General features: G+C 44.3%; 1 protein-coding gene across 1 annotated transcript; it reads left to right on the top strand.

Annotated features, from left to right (window-relative positions):
• The first annotated feature begins 222 nt into the window (after positions 1-222).
• Positions 223-18255, top strand: LOC105720888 (cytochrome c oxidase subunit 5A, mitochondrial). Its single transcript, XM_012457633.3, has 5 exons — positions 223-382; positions 9235-9351; positions 11635-11756; positions 14642-14764; positions 18089-18255. The coding sequence occupies exons 1-4, from the start codon at positions 283-285 to the stop codon at positions 14753-14755; spliced, it is 453 nt and encodes a 150-aa protein (XP_012313056.1). The 5' UTR covers positions 223-282; the 3' UTR covers positions 14756-14764; positions 18089-18255.
• Positions 18256-19854: the final 1599 nt, after the last annotated feature.

Genomic DNA, 19854 nt, shown 5'->3' on the forward strand with positions numbered 1-19854 from the left:
CCTCGCCTCCAACCCTACTTCCAGGATGGCGGTTGCAGGTCACCTGACCAGACAAGGCGGGACGCGGGGCTAATAAACTTTGTCCTCAGCGCGCCGCCGTAACCCGCCCGCGGCCGCGCTGTGGCCCCTCCCGCCCAGGCACCAGAGTCGCAGTGGGCGGGCCTACGTGCTCCGCCCGCCGTGCGCCTGTGCGTGAGTCCGGCCCCCGCTAGCTCGCGAGCCACCCGCGAGCTCATACCGGCTTCTCTCTCCATCCTCTGCTCGCGGGCCGCCATCGCCGTCATGCTGGGCGCCGCTCTCCGCCGCTGCGCTATGGCCGCAACCACCCGGGCCGGCCCTCGAGGCCTCCTGCACTCCGCCCCGACCCCCGGCCCCGCCGCGGGTAAGGCCCCTGCTTGCCACTGCCCGCGCCCTCGTGTCCTTGCGGTGACCTGGGCCCCCGCCGCCACTCGAGGGCGGGCTCCCCCCGGCCTAGCCCTTGCCCTACCCTGGTTACCGAACCCTGTGACCGCGGGCCACCCCGGCCGCCGCCTCGAGTAGTGGAGGACCTGAGAGCGCGCCCCCCGTGCCTCCCTCCGCGCAACTTCCTGGCTCTGTCACTGTGGACAGGTCAGATGTGGACCTGCTGTGAGCACCGAAGAGGGGACGCAGCGCTCCCCTACGGTTCCCGGGCCGTGACCCTGCCCCGGCGCCGACCCTGCGGCCACCTGACCGGGAGTGGCCGCCGCCGGCCTGCAGCGCCTCGGCGAAGGTGACATTGAGCCTCCGGGCGCGCCGCTCGAGGTCCGAGGACACAATATGCTTCGTATGGGACACACGATTATACTTTTTAATCAGGCGTTTGTCGGTTAGCGTTTAGTGTGTCACCTTCACAGCCTGTTCTGTCATTTTTAGGGACTGCTGTGCCACATTCTAATTCTTCCACGTTTAAATTAGATCGTCGTGTGTGGTTGTTTTCTGATCTCCGGAAGATAGCCTGATTTTTGATAGGGCTTATGATAAAAATATCACTCTTTTGAAAATTGGATCCACAGAATCAGGAATACTGGGTTTTATAAGCATAGGAATGCCTCGTGTTTTTTTTTCCCCTTTGGCATAGAAGCCTGATTGCTGGAGTACGAGACATGCTGCTGATTCTTCTCTACTTTCTTTCCCCTTACATGCGTTCTGGGGGATTTTGAGTCCACCACCGTAGAATAAATACAGTAATTACACTTTGATCTTGGTCTGTGATGATAATATAAGCTACATTTTGAAATTTAGCTTCTATGCGTGTGTATTATATTTTATTTTTGAATTCGCATCACTGGCAACTATGCATGCATATTTAAACGTAAGAACTAGAAACTCATTTCAGGGTATGCTGAAGTGAAAAATTTAAAAAAGAACTCAGAAACTCAAAACTAGTAAGGTTGTTGCCTTGACTAAGTGTTTTAACACTTCAGAACCTAAAGAATATGTTTTGCTTCATTCATTTTTTACTTTATCTTTTATCATTTGTCATAAAATCGTAAGACTGGAGGATACTTTATTTTTGTTTATTTTTAAATTAGAGACGGAGTATCCCTGTGTTGCCTAGGCTAGGTTTGAACTCCTGGGCTCAAGTGATCCTCCTACCTCAGCCTCCCAAAATTCGGGATTATAGGCATGAGCCACTACACCCAACCTAAATAGAGTGTACTTTATAGATAGTGGAGACCATTCTATTCTATAGAAAAGGAATCCGAAGTCCATCTTAGGAAACTGACTCCTTTTTTTTTTTTTTTTTTTCTTTTTTGAGACGGAGTTTCGCTCTTGTTACCCAGGCTGGAGTTCAATGGCGCGATCTCGGCTCACCGCAACTTCTGCCTCCTGGGTTCAGGCAATTCTCCTGCCTCAGCCTCCCGAGTAGCTGGGACTACAGGCACGCGCCACCATGCCCAGCTAATTTTTGCATTTTTAGTAGAGACAGGGTTTCACCATGTTGACCAGGATGGTCTCGATTTCTTGACCTCGTGATCCACCTGCCTCGGCCTCCCAAAGTGCTGGGATTACAGGCGTGAGCCACCGCGCCCGGCCCTGACTCCTTTTTTTTTTTTTGAGATGGAGTTTTATTCTTGTTGCCCAGGCTGGAGTGCGATAGCACGGTCTCAGCTCAAGCGATTCTCTTGCCTCAGTCTCCCAAGTAGCTGGGATTACAGGCACCTGCCACCACGCCTGGCTAATTTTTGTATTTTTAGTAGAGATGGGGTTTCACTATGTTGGCCAGGCTAGTCTCGAACTTCTCGAACTCCTGACCTCAGGTGATCCACCTGCCTCAGCCTCCCAAAGGGCTGAGATTTCAGGCATGAGCCACCATGCCTGGCGGAAACTGACAAAAATGTGGAACCATTTTTGTTTCTTACCTATAGTTATGTTTAGGTCATCCTGATGTTTGTTCATGTTTTATGTTATACTAAATTTACATTTTTGGCACGTGCACATATTTGTGGCTACTGGGAAGCTGAGGCAGGATAATCACTTGGACCCGGGAGGCAGAGGTTGGAGTGAGCCGAGGTGGTGCTGCTGCACTCCAGCCTGGGCAACAGAGTGAGACTCCAGCTCAAAAAAACATTTTTTTTTTTTAATTTTTCTTTTTTTTCTCTTCTTTCTTTGCTTTCTTTCCTTCTTTTTTTTTTTTTTTTTTTTTTTTTTGATGGAGTCTCACACTGTTGCCTGGGCTGGAGTGCAATGGCATGATCTCAACTCACTGCAACTTCCGCCTCTCAGGTTCAAGCGATTTTTTCTTCTACCTCAGCCTCCTGAGTAGCTGGGATTACAAGCGCGCGCAACCGTGCCCAGCTGATTTTTGCATTTTTTAGTAGAGACAGGGTTTCACCATGTTGGTCAGGCTCGTCTTAAACTCCCGACCTTGTGAAAGTGCTGGGATTACAGGTGTGGACCACCGCACCCAGCCCTCCCTCCTCCCTCTCTTCCTTCTTTCCTCTCTTTTCCTTTCCTCTTTTCTGTTCTGTTCTGTTCTTTTCTTCTTGAGAGAGTCTCACTGTGCTGCCTAAGCTGGAGTACGGTCGCACCATCAGAGCTCACTGCAGTCTTGACCTCCTGGGACTCAACTGATCCTCCAGCCTCTGCCTCCCAAATAACTAGGATCACAAGGGTGCATCACCATTTTTATTTTTGGTAGAAACAGTATCTCCCTGTGTTGCCCAGGCTGATCTGGGAACTCCTGGGCTCAGGAGTGCCTAGCTGCCTCCTGTCTCCCTCCTCCAGATTCCCAAAGTGCTGGGATTACAGTTGTGAGGCACCATGCCCAGCCACATTTTTCTTTTTCTTCTGTTGTTGTTTGTTTTTGTTTTTGTTTTGTTTTTTTGAGATGGAGTCTTGCTCTGTCTCCAGGCTGGTGTGCAGTGGCACGGCACGATCTCGGCTCACTGCAATCTCCATTTCCTGGGTTTGAGCAATTCTCCTGCATCAACCTCCTGAGTAGCTGGGACTACAGGCACGTGCCACCACACCCAGCTAATTTTTGTATTTTTAGGAGAGATGGGGTTTCACCATGTTGGCCAGGATGGTCTCCATCTCTTGACCTTGTGATCTCGTGATCTGCCTACCTCGGCCTCCCAAAGTGCATGAGCTGCCACGCCTGGCCTGTTTTTTCTTTTGTTTTTTTTTTTTTTTTTTTTGAGACAGGGTCTTGCTCTGTCACACAGGCTGCAGTACAGTGGCACAGCTCACTGCAGCCTCGACCTCCTAGGCTCAAGCCATCCTTCCACCTCAGCCTCCCAAAGTGCTGGGATTACAAGCGAGAGCCACTGTGCCTGGCCAATAACTCGTTATTGTGCCCTCATTCCCAGAGTTACCACCACCAAAATGTTTATTCTTCGGGCCTGTTTGGGCTGATTATTAAATGGAAAACTATCCTATTTAACAAAATTTAAACCCAAGGGATTAATGAGCCCTTTAGTTTTTCTATATATGTTAGCCTTTTTGTTTTTAAATAGAGTGCTTAACTGAATGCCAGAAAGCAGTGTTAGAAATAGCTTTTTAGAATGAAGCCCTAAAAATGTCCTCATTTTTCATAGCTGCTGCTTTTTTCTTACTCTGGAACCTTCAGGTTACATAAAAGCACTGAGTAATTGTTTTCCAAAATAGTTTGCCTTACAAGTTTCAATACCAGGTGGAGATCCTGTTCTTAAGTGGGGTGGGGTGTGTGGGCAGAGAATGCTTGTATAGTGTACCTAAAAAATACTAAGCATGTGGGGGACATGTCCATAGCTAACGGAATAGATCCTGCTCTACCTATTACTGGATTTAACAGTATAATTTAAATGATGTGGGGAGAGTCTGGTTTTGCCCTTCAGAAAGGGATATATGGGTTTTTAAATTTTTATTTATTTTAATTTGTTTGATACACAAAGTATTGCTCCAACCTAGGCTGGAGTGCAGTGGTGCAGTCATAGCTCAGTGCATCCTTGTTGCCCTGGGCTCAAGGGATCCTCCCACCTCAGCCTCCTGAGTAGCTGGGAGCACCACACCCCACTGATTTTTTAAGTTTTTTTTTTTTTAGAGATGGGGGTCTGTCTTTGTTACCCAAGCTGGTCTCTCAGTCCTAGCATCAAGCAATCCTGATTTGGCCTCCCAAAATTGTGGGATTACAGGCATGAGCCACCACACCAGGCCTGTTTTATAAAAGACTGCGTTCGTGCTCTCCCCTGGTCTCTTAAAAAAAAAAAATGGACTTTTTGGAATACAACTAGTTTGTAATTTGGCTTCCAGAAGACATGTGATCAACTCTTGAAAGTGGTGATCTCCTGGATTTGCTGTTGCTGGTCATCTTATTTGAAGTTAGGAAACAAAGCCTAGCACTTATGTAGTCAAATCCATGCCTAGCAGGGAACAAAAGGATTTGCTTATCATGAAACACTGTTCTGGATAGGACAGGTAATTACCTCCGGGGAAGGAGTACATAGACCTTTCACTGGGTAAATACTTAGGAGTGGAATTACTGTGTTACATGGTAGGTTTGTGTTTAACTTGATAAGAAACTGCTTAAACAGTCTTCCAAAGTGATTGTATCATTTTATACTTGCACTTGAAGTATTCAGTTAAGGCTAGCTTTAGGTTTTGAAAAAGATAACTTACACAGTTTTGTTTTGAGACAGGATCTCACTCTGTCGCCCAGGCTAGAGCCACTGTGCCTGACCCTAAGTTCTTGATAATAGTGTGTTAGAAGGTTGTCTGTCTAATCTATGTTTTCATATGTGTGTGTGCGTGTGTGTGTGTATATATATATTTATATATATATATATATATTTTCTTTTTTTTGAGATAGAGTCTTGCTCTGCTGCTCAGGCTGGAGTGCAGTGGTGTGATCTTGGCTCACTGCAACCTCCCTGGGTTCAAGCAATTCTCCTCCTTCAGCCTCCAAAGTAGCTGGGGCTACAGGCCTGCGCCACCACACCCAGCTAATTTTTTGTATTTTAGTAGAGGTAGGGTTTCACCGTGTTGGCCAGGCTGGTCTTGAACTCCTGGCCTCAAGTGATCCGCCCACCTCAGCCTCCCAAAGTGCTGGAATTACAGGTGTGAGCCACCACACCTGGCCTTGTTTTCTGATATATTAAATTTGAATATTAGTCTTGTAAGACTTATTAAATATCCATGTAGTTTTGATTTGCACTTATCAAATATATTTAGGTGTAGAGATCCATTTTTTCTTGTTGAAGAAATTAAGGCCAGGCATGGTGGCTCATACCTGTAATTCCAGCACTTTGGGAGGCTGAGGTGGGCGGATCACTTGAGGCCAGGAGTTTGAGACCAGCCTGGCCAACATGGTGGAACCTCGTCTCTACTAAAGATACAAAAAATTAGCTGTGTGTGGTAGTGGGCACCTATAATCCCAGCTACTTGGGAGACTGAGGCAGGAGAATCACTTGAACCCAGGAGGCAGAAGTTGCAGTCATCTGAGATCTCGTACCATTGTACTCCAGCCTGAGCGACAGGGCAAGACTCACTCTGTCTCAAAAAAAAATAAATAAATAAAACATGGCCACATCTATACCATTTACATACCTGTTCCACTTCATTCTGGGCTTGGATTATGTAGGTAATTTAGGTCTCTGGGAAGATCTTTTCTGCTTTGGTTTTTTCCTACTCTTCCTCCTGCCAGTTACTGCATTAAAGATATATAGGATATTACTAACATTTAAATTTCAACAATGTTGAGAGGTTTCTAGGTGAAGATGTAAAAAAAATACATATATATATGTTAAGGCCTGGCACAATGGCTCATACCTATAATCGTAGTACTCTGGGAGGCTGAAGTTGTAGGATTGCTTGAGTCCAGGAGTTCAAGACCAGCCTGGACAACATACCAAGACCCCATCTCTAAGAGTAAATAAGTAAAAATATATTAAGAAGCCTTAAACAACTAGAAGTTATAGCAAGCTTATCAGATAGTAGGAAATGTGATTTGAGATTTTTATGATTTTTATAACTAGAAGATCAACTAAGACATTTTTAGATAAGGGTTAGTTTATAGCTACCATTTGTTTAGTACCAGTGCGCAGTGTTAACCTACCTGTTTTCACATTTAATCTTTATAATCCACTAAGGAAGGTAGTGTACCCTATTTTACAGATAAGGAAAATGAAACTTACTTTCCCAGGGTCAAACAGAGAGCAAAGAACCTAGAGCTATCTGAATGCTAGCCTGTGCAGCATCTAAGACCCAAAGATAAAATTTTCTGCCTCCCCCATCCCCTTACCTGTTCCAGAGGGTATTCAGAAGGAATCCAGATTTCCAAACTCAATTCAGTGTCCATTTGTCAAGAAGAAAGAAAAAATGGGGCTGGGAGCAGTGGCTCATCCCTGTAATCGCAACACTTTGGGAGGCTGGGGCAGGTGGATCACTTGAGGTCGGGAATTCGAGATCAACCTGGGCAACATGGTGAAACCCCATCTCTGCTGAAAATACAAAAATTAGCTGGTCGTGGTGGTGCATGCCTGTAGTCTTGGCTACTCAGGAGGCTGAGGCAGGAGAATGGCTTGAACCCAGAAGGTAGAGGTTGCAGTGAGCTGAGATTGTGCCACTGCATTTCAGCCTGGGTGACAGTGAGACTTGATCTGAAAAAAAAAAAAGGAAATGCTTTTCATACAGTACGGTAAAGGATGTATTGATTAGGAGGCTCTAGTAGCCTTCAGAATGCTGAAGGCAAGAAATGGCATGAAAATAATTGTGTATCCTGTTTTATTGACAATGTTACATTTAAAATATCATTTTGTTTTTCTTTGAGACAGTATCTCGGTGTGTTGCCCAGGCTGGAGTACAGTGGTGTGATCTCAGCTCACCTCAATCTCTACCTCTTGGGTTCAAGTGATTCTTCTGCCTCAGTCTCCTGAATAGCTGGGATTACAGGTGTCTGCCATCACACCCAGCTAATTTTTGTATTTTTAGTAGAGACGGGGTTTCACCATGTTGGTCAGGCTGGTCACAAACTCCTGACCTCGTGATCCACCAGTCTCAGCCTCCCAAAGTGCTGGGATTACAGGTGTGAGCCACCGCCCCCGGCCCAAAATGTCATTTCTTAGATACCTTATAAAACAATATTTTGCGTTGGGTGTAGATTAGAGTGTACATTCTCTTAGGGGATTTATTAGAATCTTCTGGGAAGGGAGTATAGTTTGATAAAGCAATTTGTACGTGTAATTTGTCAGGATTGTAATTTATTTTGGAATATAACAACATGAGTTTTTTTTTTTTAATGCATCAGTAAAGTATATAAGTTTGTTTAATAGCTTGAATGGCACCAGGGCTGGTGGCTCACACCTGTAATCCCTGCACTTTGGGAGGCAAGGGTGAGAGCAATGCTTGAGCCCAAAGAGTTTGAGGCTGCAGTGAACTGTGATCGAGCCACTGCACTCCAGTTTGGGCAACAACAGAGTGAGACCCTGTCTCAAAAAAAAGAACTTGAACGGACGTTAGTATTATTACTAGTTTTTAGAGGTGGGGTGTCGCTGTGTTGCCCAGGCTGGAATGCAATGGCTGTTATCTCAGGTGTTGTCGTATTGTGGTACCCTACAACCTTGAACTCCTGGGCTCAGGCTCTGAGTAGCTAGGACTACAGGTGTGTGCCCAGCTGGGACATGTTTGTTTAGGAATTAATGCTCTGGTTAAGTGTAAAAAATCAAACAATATGGAAGTATATAAAGTAGTTTTTACCTTCCGCTGATAATCACTGTTAATTTAAAATAAACAAGAGGGGGTCGGTCAGTTGAGGTGGTTCATGTCTGTAATCCTAGCACTTTGGGAAGCTGAGGCGGGTGGATCTCAAGCTCAGGAGTTCGAGACCAGCCTGGCCAATATGATGAAACCCCGTCTCTACTAAAAGCACAAAAATTAGCTGGGCGTGGTTGCAGGCACCTGTAGTCCCAGCTACCCAGGAGGCTGAGACAGGAGAATCGCTTGAACCTGGGAGGCGAAGTTTGCAGTGAGCCGAGATCGTGCTCCAGTATAGGCAACAGAGTGAGACTTTGTCTCAATAAATAAATAAATACAGGCCGGGCGTGGGCTTAACGCCTGTAATCCAAGCACTTTGGGGGCCAAGGCGGGCGGATCACCTAAGGTCGGGAGTTCAAGACCAGCCTGACCAACATGGTGAAACCCCGTCTTAAAAATAAATACATACGTACATACAAAAGGCAACCACTGTAAATAATTTCAAGCTAGTATTGTACATTGGGGGAAGGTATAAACATGCCTATGTAATACTTTTCTTTCTACTTGATTTTACTTGCTTAATTTTTTTTTTTTTTGGAGATGGAGTCTCACTCTGTCCCTCAGACTGGAGTGCAGTGGCACAATCCCGGCTCACTGCAACCTACGCCTCCTGGGTTCAAGGGATTCTCCTGACTCAACCTCCTGAGTAGCTGGGACTACAGGCACGTGCCACCACACCCGGCTAATTTTTTGTATTTTTAGTAGAGATGGGGTTTCACCTCGTTGGCCAGGATGGTCTCAATCTCTTGACCTCGTGATCTGCCTGCCTCGGCCTCCCAAAGTGCTGGGATTACAGGCGTGAGCCACCACACCCAGCCTAATTTTAAAGATTCTTTATCAATGTATAAGATGTATTTCATTTGACCTGTTGAATATTTTTTCTGCCACAACATATATAGTTGATTCAAAATTTAATGCATTAAACAAGATATATCAAGTACTATTTGTGTACATTGAAGTTATGGTTCTTTCACATTGTAGCTATCCAGTCAGTTCGCTGCTATTCCCATGGGTCAAGTGAGACAGATGAGGAGTTTGATGCTCGCTGGGTAACATACTTCAACAAGCCAGATATAGATGCCTGGGAATTGCGTAAAGGTAATTGGAACATAGACATACTTGTCTATTTTGGTGTGTAAATGTGAACTGCTTCTGCCCCTTTGTTGAGAGCAACTGTTTTGAAAACATGTATTGTTTAAACTGGTTACCATCATGCAGCTTGCAGTTAGAAAAGTTTATAGCTATCTATAAAGCAGTATTTTTAAGGCAGGCACTATTGACATTTTGGGCCAGATAATTCTTTGTTGTAGGGGACTGTCCTTTACACTGTAGGATGTTTAGCATCACCTTTAGCTTCTACCTGCTAGAAGCCAGTACGCACACACCCCTACCGTGTGACAACCAAAAATGTCTCTAGACGTTACACAGTATCTCCTGAGGGATGAAATCACCCTTAATTATTGAAAACCACTGCTATAGCAATAAGACTAGATGAGCAAAAGGTAACAGTTTTGTACATTTCAAAGAATTTACACAAAGCAGTCATTTGCTTTCCTTCCCCTTTGGGTGATGGTTTGGGTTTTTTGTTATTTTTGCATTGTTTTGACCTGAATAAGTATGTAAGTTAGAACTTGTCTTTCCTAAATTTGCAGATGCACATTTAACATGAATATGTAGCATTAAGTGTAGGGTAATTTATCTCAGACCAAAAATTCAGTCTCAATGACTGCATCATATTCACTGGTATCCTTTGTTTAAATATTTTAAAATAATAAAAGCAAGAAACCTAAGTGCTTTAAACTTCCCTGCAGAAATGTAATGATTCCCTTTTGCTACAAGCAGAAGAATTCTTACTGAACAATCTGGACTAGAAGTAATAAAAAAGAACAGCAATTCTGTGTTCCCATTAAGAGAATCTTAAATTTTATGAGGTGTCATTTTGTACAGATCTGAAAGTAATCATGCCCAATCATTTTCTGGTTGAATGTTTATGAGTCTATGTACTAATGTTTCTCTATAATATCTCCTTAATGTCCTCATTTGGGCTTCATTCTCCTTACCCATTTCTCTGGTTTTTAGACTATTTTCCAGTTGAATCTCTTTTTTTTTTTTTTTTAATTTTTATTTTTTGAGACAGAATTTCTCTCTTTGCCCAGGCTGGAGTGCAATGGGGTGATCTGGACTTAATGCAACCTCCACCTCCTGGGTTCAAGTGATTGTCCTGCCTCAGCCTCCCGAGAAGCTGGGATTACAGGCATGCGCCACCACGCCCGGCTAATTTTGTATTTTTAGTACAGATGGGTTTTACCATGTTGACCATCTGGTCTCAAACTCCTGACCTCAGATGATCTGCCCACCTTGGCCTCCCAAAGTGCTGGGATTACAAGAGTGAGCCACCTCGCCAGGCCTCGACTCTACTATTTGCATGCAAAATACGTACATTGTACTAAGAGTTAAAAGATAGGAGGACCAGACATGGTGGCTCACACCTGTAATCCCAGCACTTTGGGAGGCCAAGACAGGTGGATCATGAGGTCAGGAGTTCAAGACCAGCCTGGCCAAAATGCTGAAACCCTGTCTCTACTAAAAATACAAAATTACCTGGGTGTGGTGACACCTGCCTGTAATTCCAGCTACTTGGAAGGCTGAGGCAGTAACCCAGGTAGCAGAGCTTTCAGTGAGCTGAGGTGTTGCTACTGCACTCCAGCCTGGGCCACAGGGCAAGACTCCATCTCCAAAAAAAAAAAAAACGTTAGGAGTTGAGAATGACCCTCTTGTTTGAAAAGAAACCAGCTAATAATTATGAAAATTGTGTTTGCATTTAAGAAAACTCTTAGGGTTTTTTCTGGCCAGGAGTGGTGGCTCATGCCTATAATCCCATGATGGGCAGATCACCTGAGGTTGGGAGTTTTAGACCAGCCTGACCAACATGGAGAAACCCCATCTCTACTAAAAATACAAAGTTAGCAGGGCGTAGTGGCGCACGCCTGTAATCCCAGCTACTCAGGAGGCTGAGGCAGGAGAATTTCTTGAACCCAGGAGCCAGAGGTTGTGGTGAGCCGAGATCATGTCATTGCATTCCAGCCTGGGGAACAAGAGCAAAACTCTTGAGTCAAAGAAAGGAAAAAAAAACCTCAGGGTTTTTTTTCTTCAGTCTGCATGCTAATGCATAGTTCTTTCTTTCCACTAATTAACTTAGGGAGATCCACTGTGATCTTATTATTTAGAATTTGTTAAAGTTAGATTCTTTCATTTTATAGATAGAGCATGGAGACACAGACAGATAAGATCATACATCAGTGACTCAGTAAAAATATAAGTAAGTCATAGTTTAAGTAAGGCTCTTCCAGGTTGACATAGCCCTTCTTCTTAATTTTGCAGGGATAAACACACTTGTTACCTATGATCTGGTTCCAGAGCCCAAAATCATTGATGCTGCTTTGCGGGCATGCAGACGGTTAAATGATTTTGCTAGTACAGTTCGCATCCTAGAGGCTGTTAAGGTCAGTGAAATAATAATACTAAAATTGTTCTGTAAATGAGTGGGCTGTTGCTCAGGTTATCAGCATATTCTGTATTTCTGAATGTGTTAAAATGCCTAAAATGATTCCTTACATAACTCGAAGGAATGTACATTGCAGTTAAAATCTGTCTAGAGGCTACTTTGGCAGCATTTATTCAAGGCCTTACAAATTATACATGATACACTTTTGTTCAGCAATTCCATTTAAGAATTTATCTTTTTTTTTTTTCTTCTCTTTCTCTTTCTCTCTCTTTTTTTTTTTAAGAATTTATCTTGGCCAGGTGCGGTGGCTCACGCCTGTAATCCCAGCACTTTGGGAGGCTGAGGCGGGTGGATCACCTGAGGTCAGGAGTTCGAGACCAGCCTGGCCAACATGGCAAAACCCTGTCTCTACTAAAAATATAAAAATTAGCCAGGTGTGGTGGTGCATGCCTGTAATCCCAGCTACTTGGGAGACTGAGGCAGGAGAATCGCTTGAACCCAGGAGGTAGAGGTGGCAGTGAGCTGAGATCGCGCCATTGCACTCCAGCCTGGGCAACAAGAGAGAAACTCGGTCTCAAAAAAAAAAGAATTTATCTTAAGGAAATAATTAAGGGTACACGAAGATTTAACTACAAAGTGTATTCATCTTTTTTCTATTTGTCATACGAAATGTTAGGAATTCTTAAGAGGGAACTTCCCAGAACTGGTTATACTGCACAACTTTTGATACTGTAGAAATGTGTTTGACATTAACATATTTGCATCATATTAACTGGAGAAAGTTACAAAAAACAGTTTTTGTGGTATGACTCCATTTTATTTTTTAAAAAATATACATTGGGCCAGGTGCGTTGGCTTATGCCTGTAATCCCAGCACTTTGGGAGGCCAAGGCGGGCGGATCACCTGAGGTTGGGAGTTCAAGACCAGCCTGACCAACATGGAGAAACCTTGTCTCTACTGAAAATACAAAATTAGCCAAATGTGGTGGCGCATGCCTGTAATCCCAGCTACTCGGGAGGCTGAGGCAGGAGAATTGCTTGAACCCAGGAGGCGGAGGTTGTGGTGAGCCAAGATCACGACATTACATTCCAGCCTTGCCAGCAAGAGAGGAACTCCATTTCAAAAAAAAAAAAAGGTAAAGGAAAATATACATTATGTGAAAACATAGGAGGATATATACTAATTTTCCACCGTCTTATTTGGTTATAGTTTCTGAGTTTATTTATTTGCCATGGAATCTCTCTGTCACTCAGGCTGGAGTGCAATGGTGAGATCTCGGCTCACTGCAACCTCCACCTCCTGGGTTCAAGTAATTCTTCTGCCTCAGCCTCTTGAGTAGCTGGGATTACAGATACCCACCACTGTGCCCAGCTAATTTTTTTATTTTTTGAGACAGTCTTGCTCCATTATCTAGGCTGGAGTACAATGGCGCGATCTTGGCTCACTGTAACCTCCACCACTCAGGTTCAAGCGATTCTCCTCCTTCAGCCTCTGAAGTAGCTGAGATTATAGGCGCCTGCCACTGTGCCTGGCTAATTTTTGTATTTTTAGTAGAAACAGGGTTTCACCATCTTGGCCATGCTGGTCTCGAACTCCTGACCTTGTGATCCACCTACCTCAGCCTCCCAAAGTGCTGGGATTACAGGCATGAGTCACCAGCCCTGGCCTAATTTTTGTATTTTTTAATAGAGATGGGGTTTCACTAGGTTGGCCTTTTTGGTCTTGAACTCCTGACCTCAGGTGCTCCACCTCTCAAAGTGCTGGGATTATAGGCATGAGCCACAGTGCCTGGTCAAGGTGGGGTTTTTTTGTAATAAATAAATACATTGCATTTTAAACAAGAATCTTGATTTTTAAAAATACAATTAAGGAGACCTAGAGTTTTTTGAAGGCAGAAGAGGAGCAGCTTGTCACTTTCTTAGTTGATTTGACTTCTTATTCGTTCCTGAGGAACTTTGTGACAGTACTGGTATATCTATCTATTATGGTGGAAACTCTTCATCCCTGGACATATGTATTCTCAGAGTACAGCTCCCCATGAAAAGATACTATGGTCTGTAAGAAAGAAACTCAAGGTCTGTTAAGGGGGAAAGTGTGACGTTACTTTATCTATAATGGGTAAGATGATTAAGGGTTCTGTAGGCTATCAATCCATTCAGCACTTGTAGTTAATTCAGTTAGGGTCTCAAATTGGAGGCAAATGAAAATACTTTTTCCGTGTTAACTCAATTATTCATGTTGCCTGCTGGGCATGTCTAATTGCCTTCACAAAATTCTGTCATCACTACCTTATTTTCCTGTAACTCTAGACTTTTAAGATGTTTTTTTCTGGATTTAGTCCAGTTGCAGTTATTCTCAAGGTATCTCGAAAACCTACCTTGAACAGTACATGTATAAGTTGCTCTCTTTATTGAACAAATGTGTTAACTTAAAAGTAGATGACCTGTTTTTTTTGTTTTTTTGTTTTTGAGACAGAGTCTTGCTCTGTCACCCAGGCTGGAGTGCAGTGGCGCAATCTCAGCTCACTGCAGCCTCTGCCTCCTGGGTTCAAGCCGATTTTCCTGCCTCAGCCTCCTGAGTAGTTGGGATTATAGGTGCATGCCACCATACCCGGCTGATTTTTGTATTTTTAGTAAAGACAAGGTTTCACCGTGTTGGCCAGGCTGGTCTCGAACTCCTGACCTCAAGTGACCTGCCTTTCTCTGCCACCCAAAGTGCTGAGATTACAGGCCTGAGCCACCACGCCCAGCCAATGACCTGTATTATTAATTCTGTGCTACTAGCTTCTACTTATGTAATTAAAAGCATTTTTAAGTTCATTTCATGAATTAGTAGACATGGCTTTTGAGAGAGTTAAATGTGAATATTCTCTTTGCCATCAGGACAAAGCAGGACCTCATAAGGAAATCTACCCATATGTCATCCAGGAACTTAGACCAACTTTAAATGAACTGGGAATCTCCACTCCAGAGGAACTGGGCCTTGACAAAGTGTAAACCCCATGGGTAAGCAACAAGTCACTGAAGAAGATAGGAAAACAATCCAGAGAGGTGTGGGTGGATGACATTTCAGTGTGCCAGAGTAAGACCTTTCAGTGTTCTTGTTAGAGGTAATGGCCATGAGCATGAAGAGATTTTGAGAATACCAGTAATGGTAAATTTAAATAACTGAAATTATTTCCAGCCATTATTATTATTATTATTATTATTATTATTTTGAGACAGAGTCTTGCTCTGTTGCCCAGGCTAGAGTGCAATGGCAATGTCTCCCGGGTTCAAGCAGTTCTCCTGCCTCAGCCTCCCGAGTGAGTAGCTGGGACTACAGGCGTGTGCCACCACACCCAGCTAATTTTTGTATTTTCAGTAGAGACAGGGTCTCGTCATGTTAGCCAGGCTCGTCTTAAACCCCTGACCTCCTGATCCACCCACCTCGGCCTCCCAGAATGCCAGGATTACAGGCGTGAGCCACCACACCCAGCATCTTTTTTTTTTTTTTTTTTTTTTTTTTTTTTTGAGATGAAGTTTTGCTCTTGCTGCCCAGGCTGGAGTGCAATGGCTCCATCTTGGCTCACCGCAACCTCCACCTCCCGGGTTCGAGCAATTCTCCTGCCTCAGCCTCCTAAGTAGCTGGGATTACAGGCATATGCCACCACACCTGGGTGATTTTGTATTTTTAGTAGAGACAGTGTTTCTCCATGTTGGTCAGGCAGGTCTCAGGCCTCGGCCTCCCAAAGTGCTGGGATTACAGGCCACCTTGCCTGGCCCTGGCATCATTTTCTTACTGGTATAAAGGCAAATAAAAGCCTCCTTAATTAAAGAAAAAAATATATTTTAGGCATAAACAGTAGCACAGATGATAATATACTGAGCCTGTATACACATATCCAGATTTTCAGGTACTTCTATTTTTGCCACATGTGCTTTGGTGTTTTAAAAATATTTCTGTTTGGGTCAGGCACAGTGGCTCACACCTGTAATCCCAGGACTTTGGGAGCCGAGGTGGGTAGATCAGTTGAGGTCAGGAGTTTGAGATCAGCTTGGCCAACATAGTGAAACCCCATCTCTACTAAAAATACAAAAGTTAGCCAGGAGTGGTGGCGCGGGCCTGTGGTCCCTGCTACTCAGGAGGCTGAGGCAGGATAATCGCTTGAACCTGGGAAGTGGGGGTTGTAGTGACCTGAGATCACACCACTGCACTCTAGCCTATGTGACAGAGCGAGACTCCATCTCAAAAAAAAAAAAAAAAAAGGCCGGTTAGCTCAAAACTAATATCAGATTCCTTACAAGAACAAGTGAGCCTGATTAGGTTTTTTTGTTGTTGTTGTTTTGTTTTGAGACGGAGCCTTGCAGTGTTGCCTGGGCTGGAGCGCAGTGGTGATCTCGGCTCACCATAACCCTCCACCTCCTGGGTTCAAGTGATTCTCCTGCCTCAGGCTCCTGAGTGACTGGGATTATAGGCGCATGCCATGACACTCAGCTAGTTTTTTTGTATTTTTAGTGGAGATGGGGTTTCACTGTGTTGGCCAGGCTGGTCTCAAACTCCTGACCTCGTGATCCGCCCACCTCAGCCTCCCAAAGTGCTGGGATTATAGGTGTGAGCCACCATGCCTGGCCCTGATTAGGATATTGTTAGTAAATACCTATTGAAACATTTTTTTAAAAGAACACTCAGAACTTGGCCAGGAACAATGGCTCATACCTGTAAACCCAGCACTTTGGGAGGCCCAGGTGGGTGGATCATGAGGTCAGGAGTCCAGGACCAGCCTGGCCAACGTATTCATATTTTGTTATTGTTGTTGTTGTTTTTCTTCCTCTGTCACCCAGGATGGAGTACAGTGACAAGATCTCTGCTCACTACAACCTCTGCCTCCCGGGTTTAAACAATTCTCCTGCCTCAGCCTCCCAAGTAGCTGGGATTACAGGTGCCCACCACCATGCCCGGCTCATTTTTGTATTTTTAGTAGAGACAAGGTTTCACCATATTGGCCAGGCTGGTCTCGAACTCCTGACCTCAGGTGATCCGCCTGCCTTGGCCTTTCAAAGTGCTGGGATTACAGGCGTGAGCCACCGCGTCTGGCAATGTGTTTTAGTTTTCATTTTATCAAGTATTATTCCAAGGTGTCCAGAAGACTTTTGTTACATAGGATATATTCTAGCTAACTTTTTTTTTTTTTAAGAGACAGTCTTGCTCTGTTGCCCAGGCTGGAGTGCAATGAAGCAATCTCGGCTCACTGCAACCTCCGCCTCCCAGGTTCAAGTGATTCTAGTGCCTCAGCCTCCCTAGTAGCTGGGACCGCAGGTGTGCGCCACCACACGTGGGTAATTTTTTGTAGTTTTGTGAAGACGGAGTTTCACTGTGTTGCCCAGTGGTCTCAAACTCCTGACCTCAGGCAGTCCCCTGGCCTCAGCCTCCTGAAGTGCTAGGATTATAGGTGTGAGCCACTGCGCTGGGCCCAAAAAAAGTATTTTTAAGAAATGGTAACTACTGAACACTTTTCTGTTTGGGAAGGAAGTACCAGTGGTATAAACAACAAAAAAGCCACAAAGCTGGTCCCTTGTGGGTTGACAGCAGGCAGGATTAAGTAAGAGCAGTAAAGGGTACAGAGAGACAGTGATTTTCCTGTTTGTAGCTCTAACCGGTTTTTTGTTTGTTTGTTTGAGACAGAGTCTCACTCTGTTGCCAGGATTGAGTGCAGTGGTGTGATCTCAGCTCATTGCAACCTCCACTCCCAGGTTTAAGCGATTCTCCTGCCTCATCCTCCTACCTCCTGAGTAGCTAGTATTAGAGACATGCAGTGCTACACCCAGCTAATTTTTTGTATTTTCAGTAGAGACGGGATTTCACCTTATTGGCCAGGATGGTCTCAATCTCCTGACCTCATGATCCGCCCACCTCAGCCTTCCAAAGTGCTGGGATTACAGGCATGAGCCACCGCACTCAGCCAGTTATCGTTAAAAGATGCTGGCTGGGCGCAGTGGTTCACACCTGTAATCCCAGCACTTTGGGAGGCTGAGGTGGGCAGATGATTTGAGGTCAGGAGTTCAACACTAGCCTGGCCAACATGGCAAAACCCCATCTCTACTAAAAATACAAAAAGTTAGCTGGGCGTAGTGCTGCATGTCTGTAATCCCAGCTACTCAGCAGGCTCAGGCAGCAGAATCGCTTGAACCTGGGAGGTGGAAGTTGCAGTGAGCGGAGATGGCGCCACTGTATTCCAGCCGGGGTAACAGAGTAAGACTCCATCTTAAAAAAAAAAGAAAGAAAGAAAGAAAAACAAGATTTCTACCTTTTATTCTTTCCCAGCTAATTCTTTGTGTTTTCTTTTACAGATGGGCTTCCCAAGGATTTATTGATATTTCTACTTGAGTGTAAACAGTCACCTGGAAATACTGATGATAACATATTACCTTATTTGAACAAGTTTTCCTTTATTGAGTACGAAGCCATGTAATGGTAACCTGTACTTTAATAAAAGGGAAATGAGTTTGAACTTAAATTAGGTATTTGTTTCATGTTTTGCCTTAATAAGCAAAAAATTAAGTGCTTTATTGCTTTCATGGTTTTGTTGCCCGCTTCTATGCTGAGAGAACTGCGTTAATTCTCTGGAAACCATCTGACATGAAAATTAGCTTCATTAATATGTTTGAGTGCCCTAGCTGGTAAATTAGCTGAAGGCTAGAAGTCATTTTTATAGAATTTTCTTTATGACACCCTAGGCTTAGGGGACTGGTTGTCTGTGGGGATAGATCAAATTTGTACCTTTCCAAAACAGGTGAAATGATGTTTAAAAGTGGTCGCTGAGATAGTCTTGAGGATGTGCTATGCAGTAGGCAAGCCCTCTTATGGTCTTCCTCTCTTAGTGCTCCTTTCCTTCCCTACCTGTTCTTCCCTTGCAGTGGTATATTAGCCTTGGACATTAAAACATTTGCTTTGTAAATTTGGAGGCATTCTGATTAAACAGCTGAGTAGAACAAATCCTGCTTGTGTTAGAAGCACCGTAATACTAGAACAAGCTGCTGGATAGAGGTTCTTGGCCGATCATGGTGACTCATGCTTGTAATCCCAGCACTTTGGGAGGCTGGGGCTTGGTACTCAATAAAGGGTGAATCACGAGTTCAGGAGTTCAAGATGAGCCTGGCTAAGATGATGAAATCCCATCTTTACTAAAAATACAAAAAATTTAGCCAGGTGTGGTGGTGGGTGCCTGTAGTCTCAGCTACCTGGGAGGTTGAGGCAGAGAATTACTTGAACCCGGGAGGTGGAGATTGCAGTGAGCTGAGATTGCACCACTGTACACCAGCCTGGGCAACACAGCAAGACTCTGTCTAAAAAGAAAAAAAACTGGCTGGGCTCAGTGGCTCACATCTGTAATCCCAGCACTTTGGGAGGCCAAGGCAGGTGGATCACCTGACGTTGGGAGTTTGAGACCACCCTAACAAACATGGAGAAACCTCATCTCTACTAAAAGTACAAAATTAGTTGGGTGTGGTGTTGCATGCCTGTAATCCCAGCTACTTGGGAGGCTGAGGCAGAAGAATCAATTGAACTTGGGAGGCAGAGGTTGGGGTGAGCTGAGATCATGCCACTGCACTCCAGCCTGGGCAACAAGAGTGAGACTCTGTCTCGAAAAACAAAACAGGTTCTAGATCTGGGTGATTTCTAGCATAGCCAGTTCACATTGCAGTATCAGGGAAATCGGATTAATATTAGCTTAAAATGTAGATGTCTTCTCTCCTAGAGCCATGTAAGGGATTGTTATTAAAATGAGTTTTGGTGAAGTTCTAATACTAGTGAGACCTTTTATAAAGGCTAATTCCCTACCAGAAAACCCCCTGCCCAGTTTTTAAGAAGTAGAAATGTGAAATAAACTAAAATGGCACATGTTTAATGTATAGTTGGTAGGCCGTGTGGGCTAGCGCTTTCCTCCTCACTGCAAAATGAGTAAAATGGTCTCTGTTCTTCATGTCATGGTTCACAGTTATCTATGAGGGTGAGATAAGTGCTGTGATAATTTTCATGCTACAAAAATTTATCAGACACCTACTGTATAACACATGCCAGGCACTGAGGGTAGAGCAATGAACGGGAAAGACAG

Source organism: Aotus nancymaae, unplaced genomic scaffold (genome assembly GCF_030222135.1).
Source record: "Aotus nancymaae isolate 86718 unplaced genomic scaffold, 86718_ANA_hifiasm-v0.15.2.pri h1tg000003l, whole genome shotgun sequence".
Lineage (NCBI taxonomy): Eukaryota > Metazoa > Chordata > Mammalia > Primates > Aotidae > Aotus > Aotus nancymaae.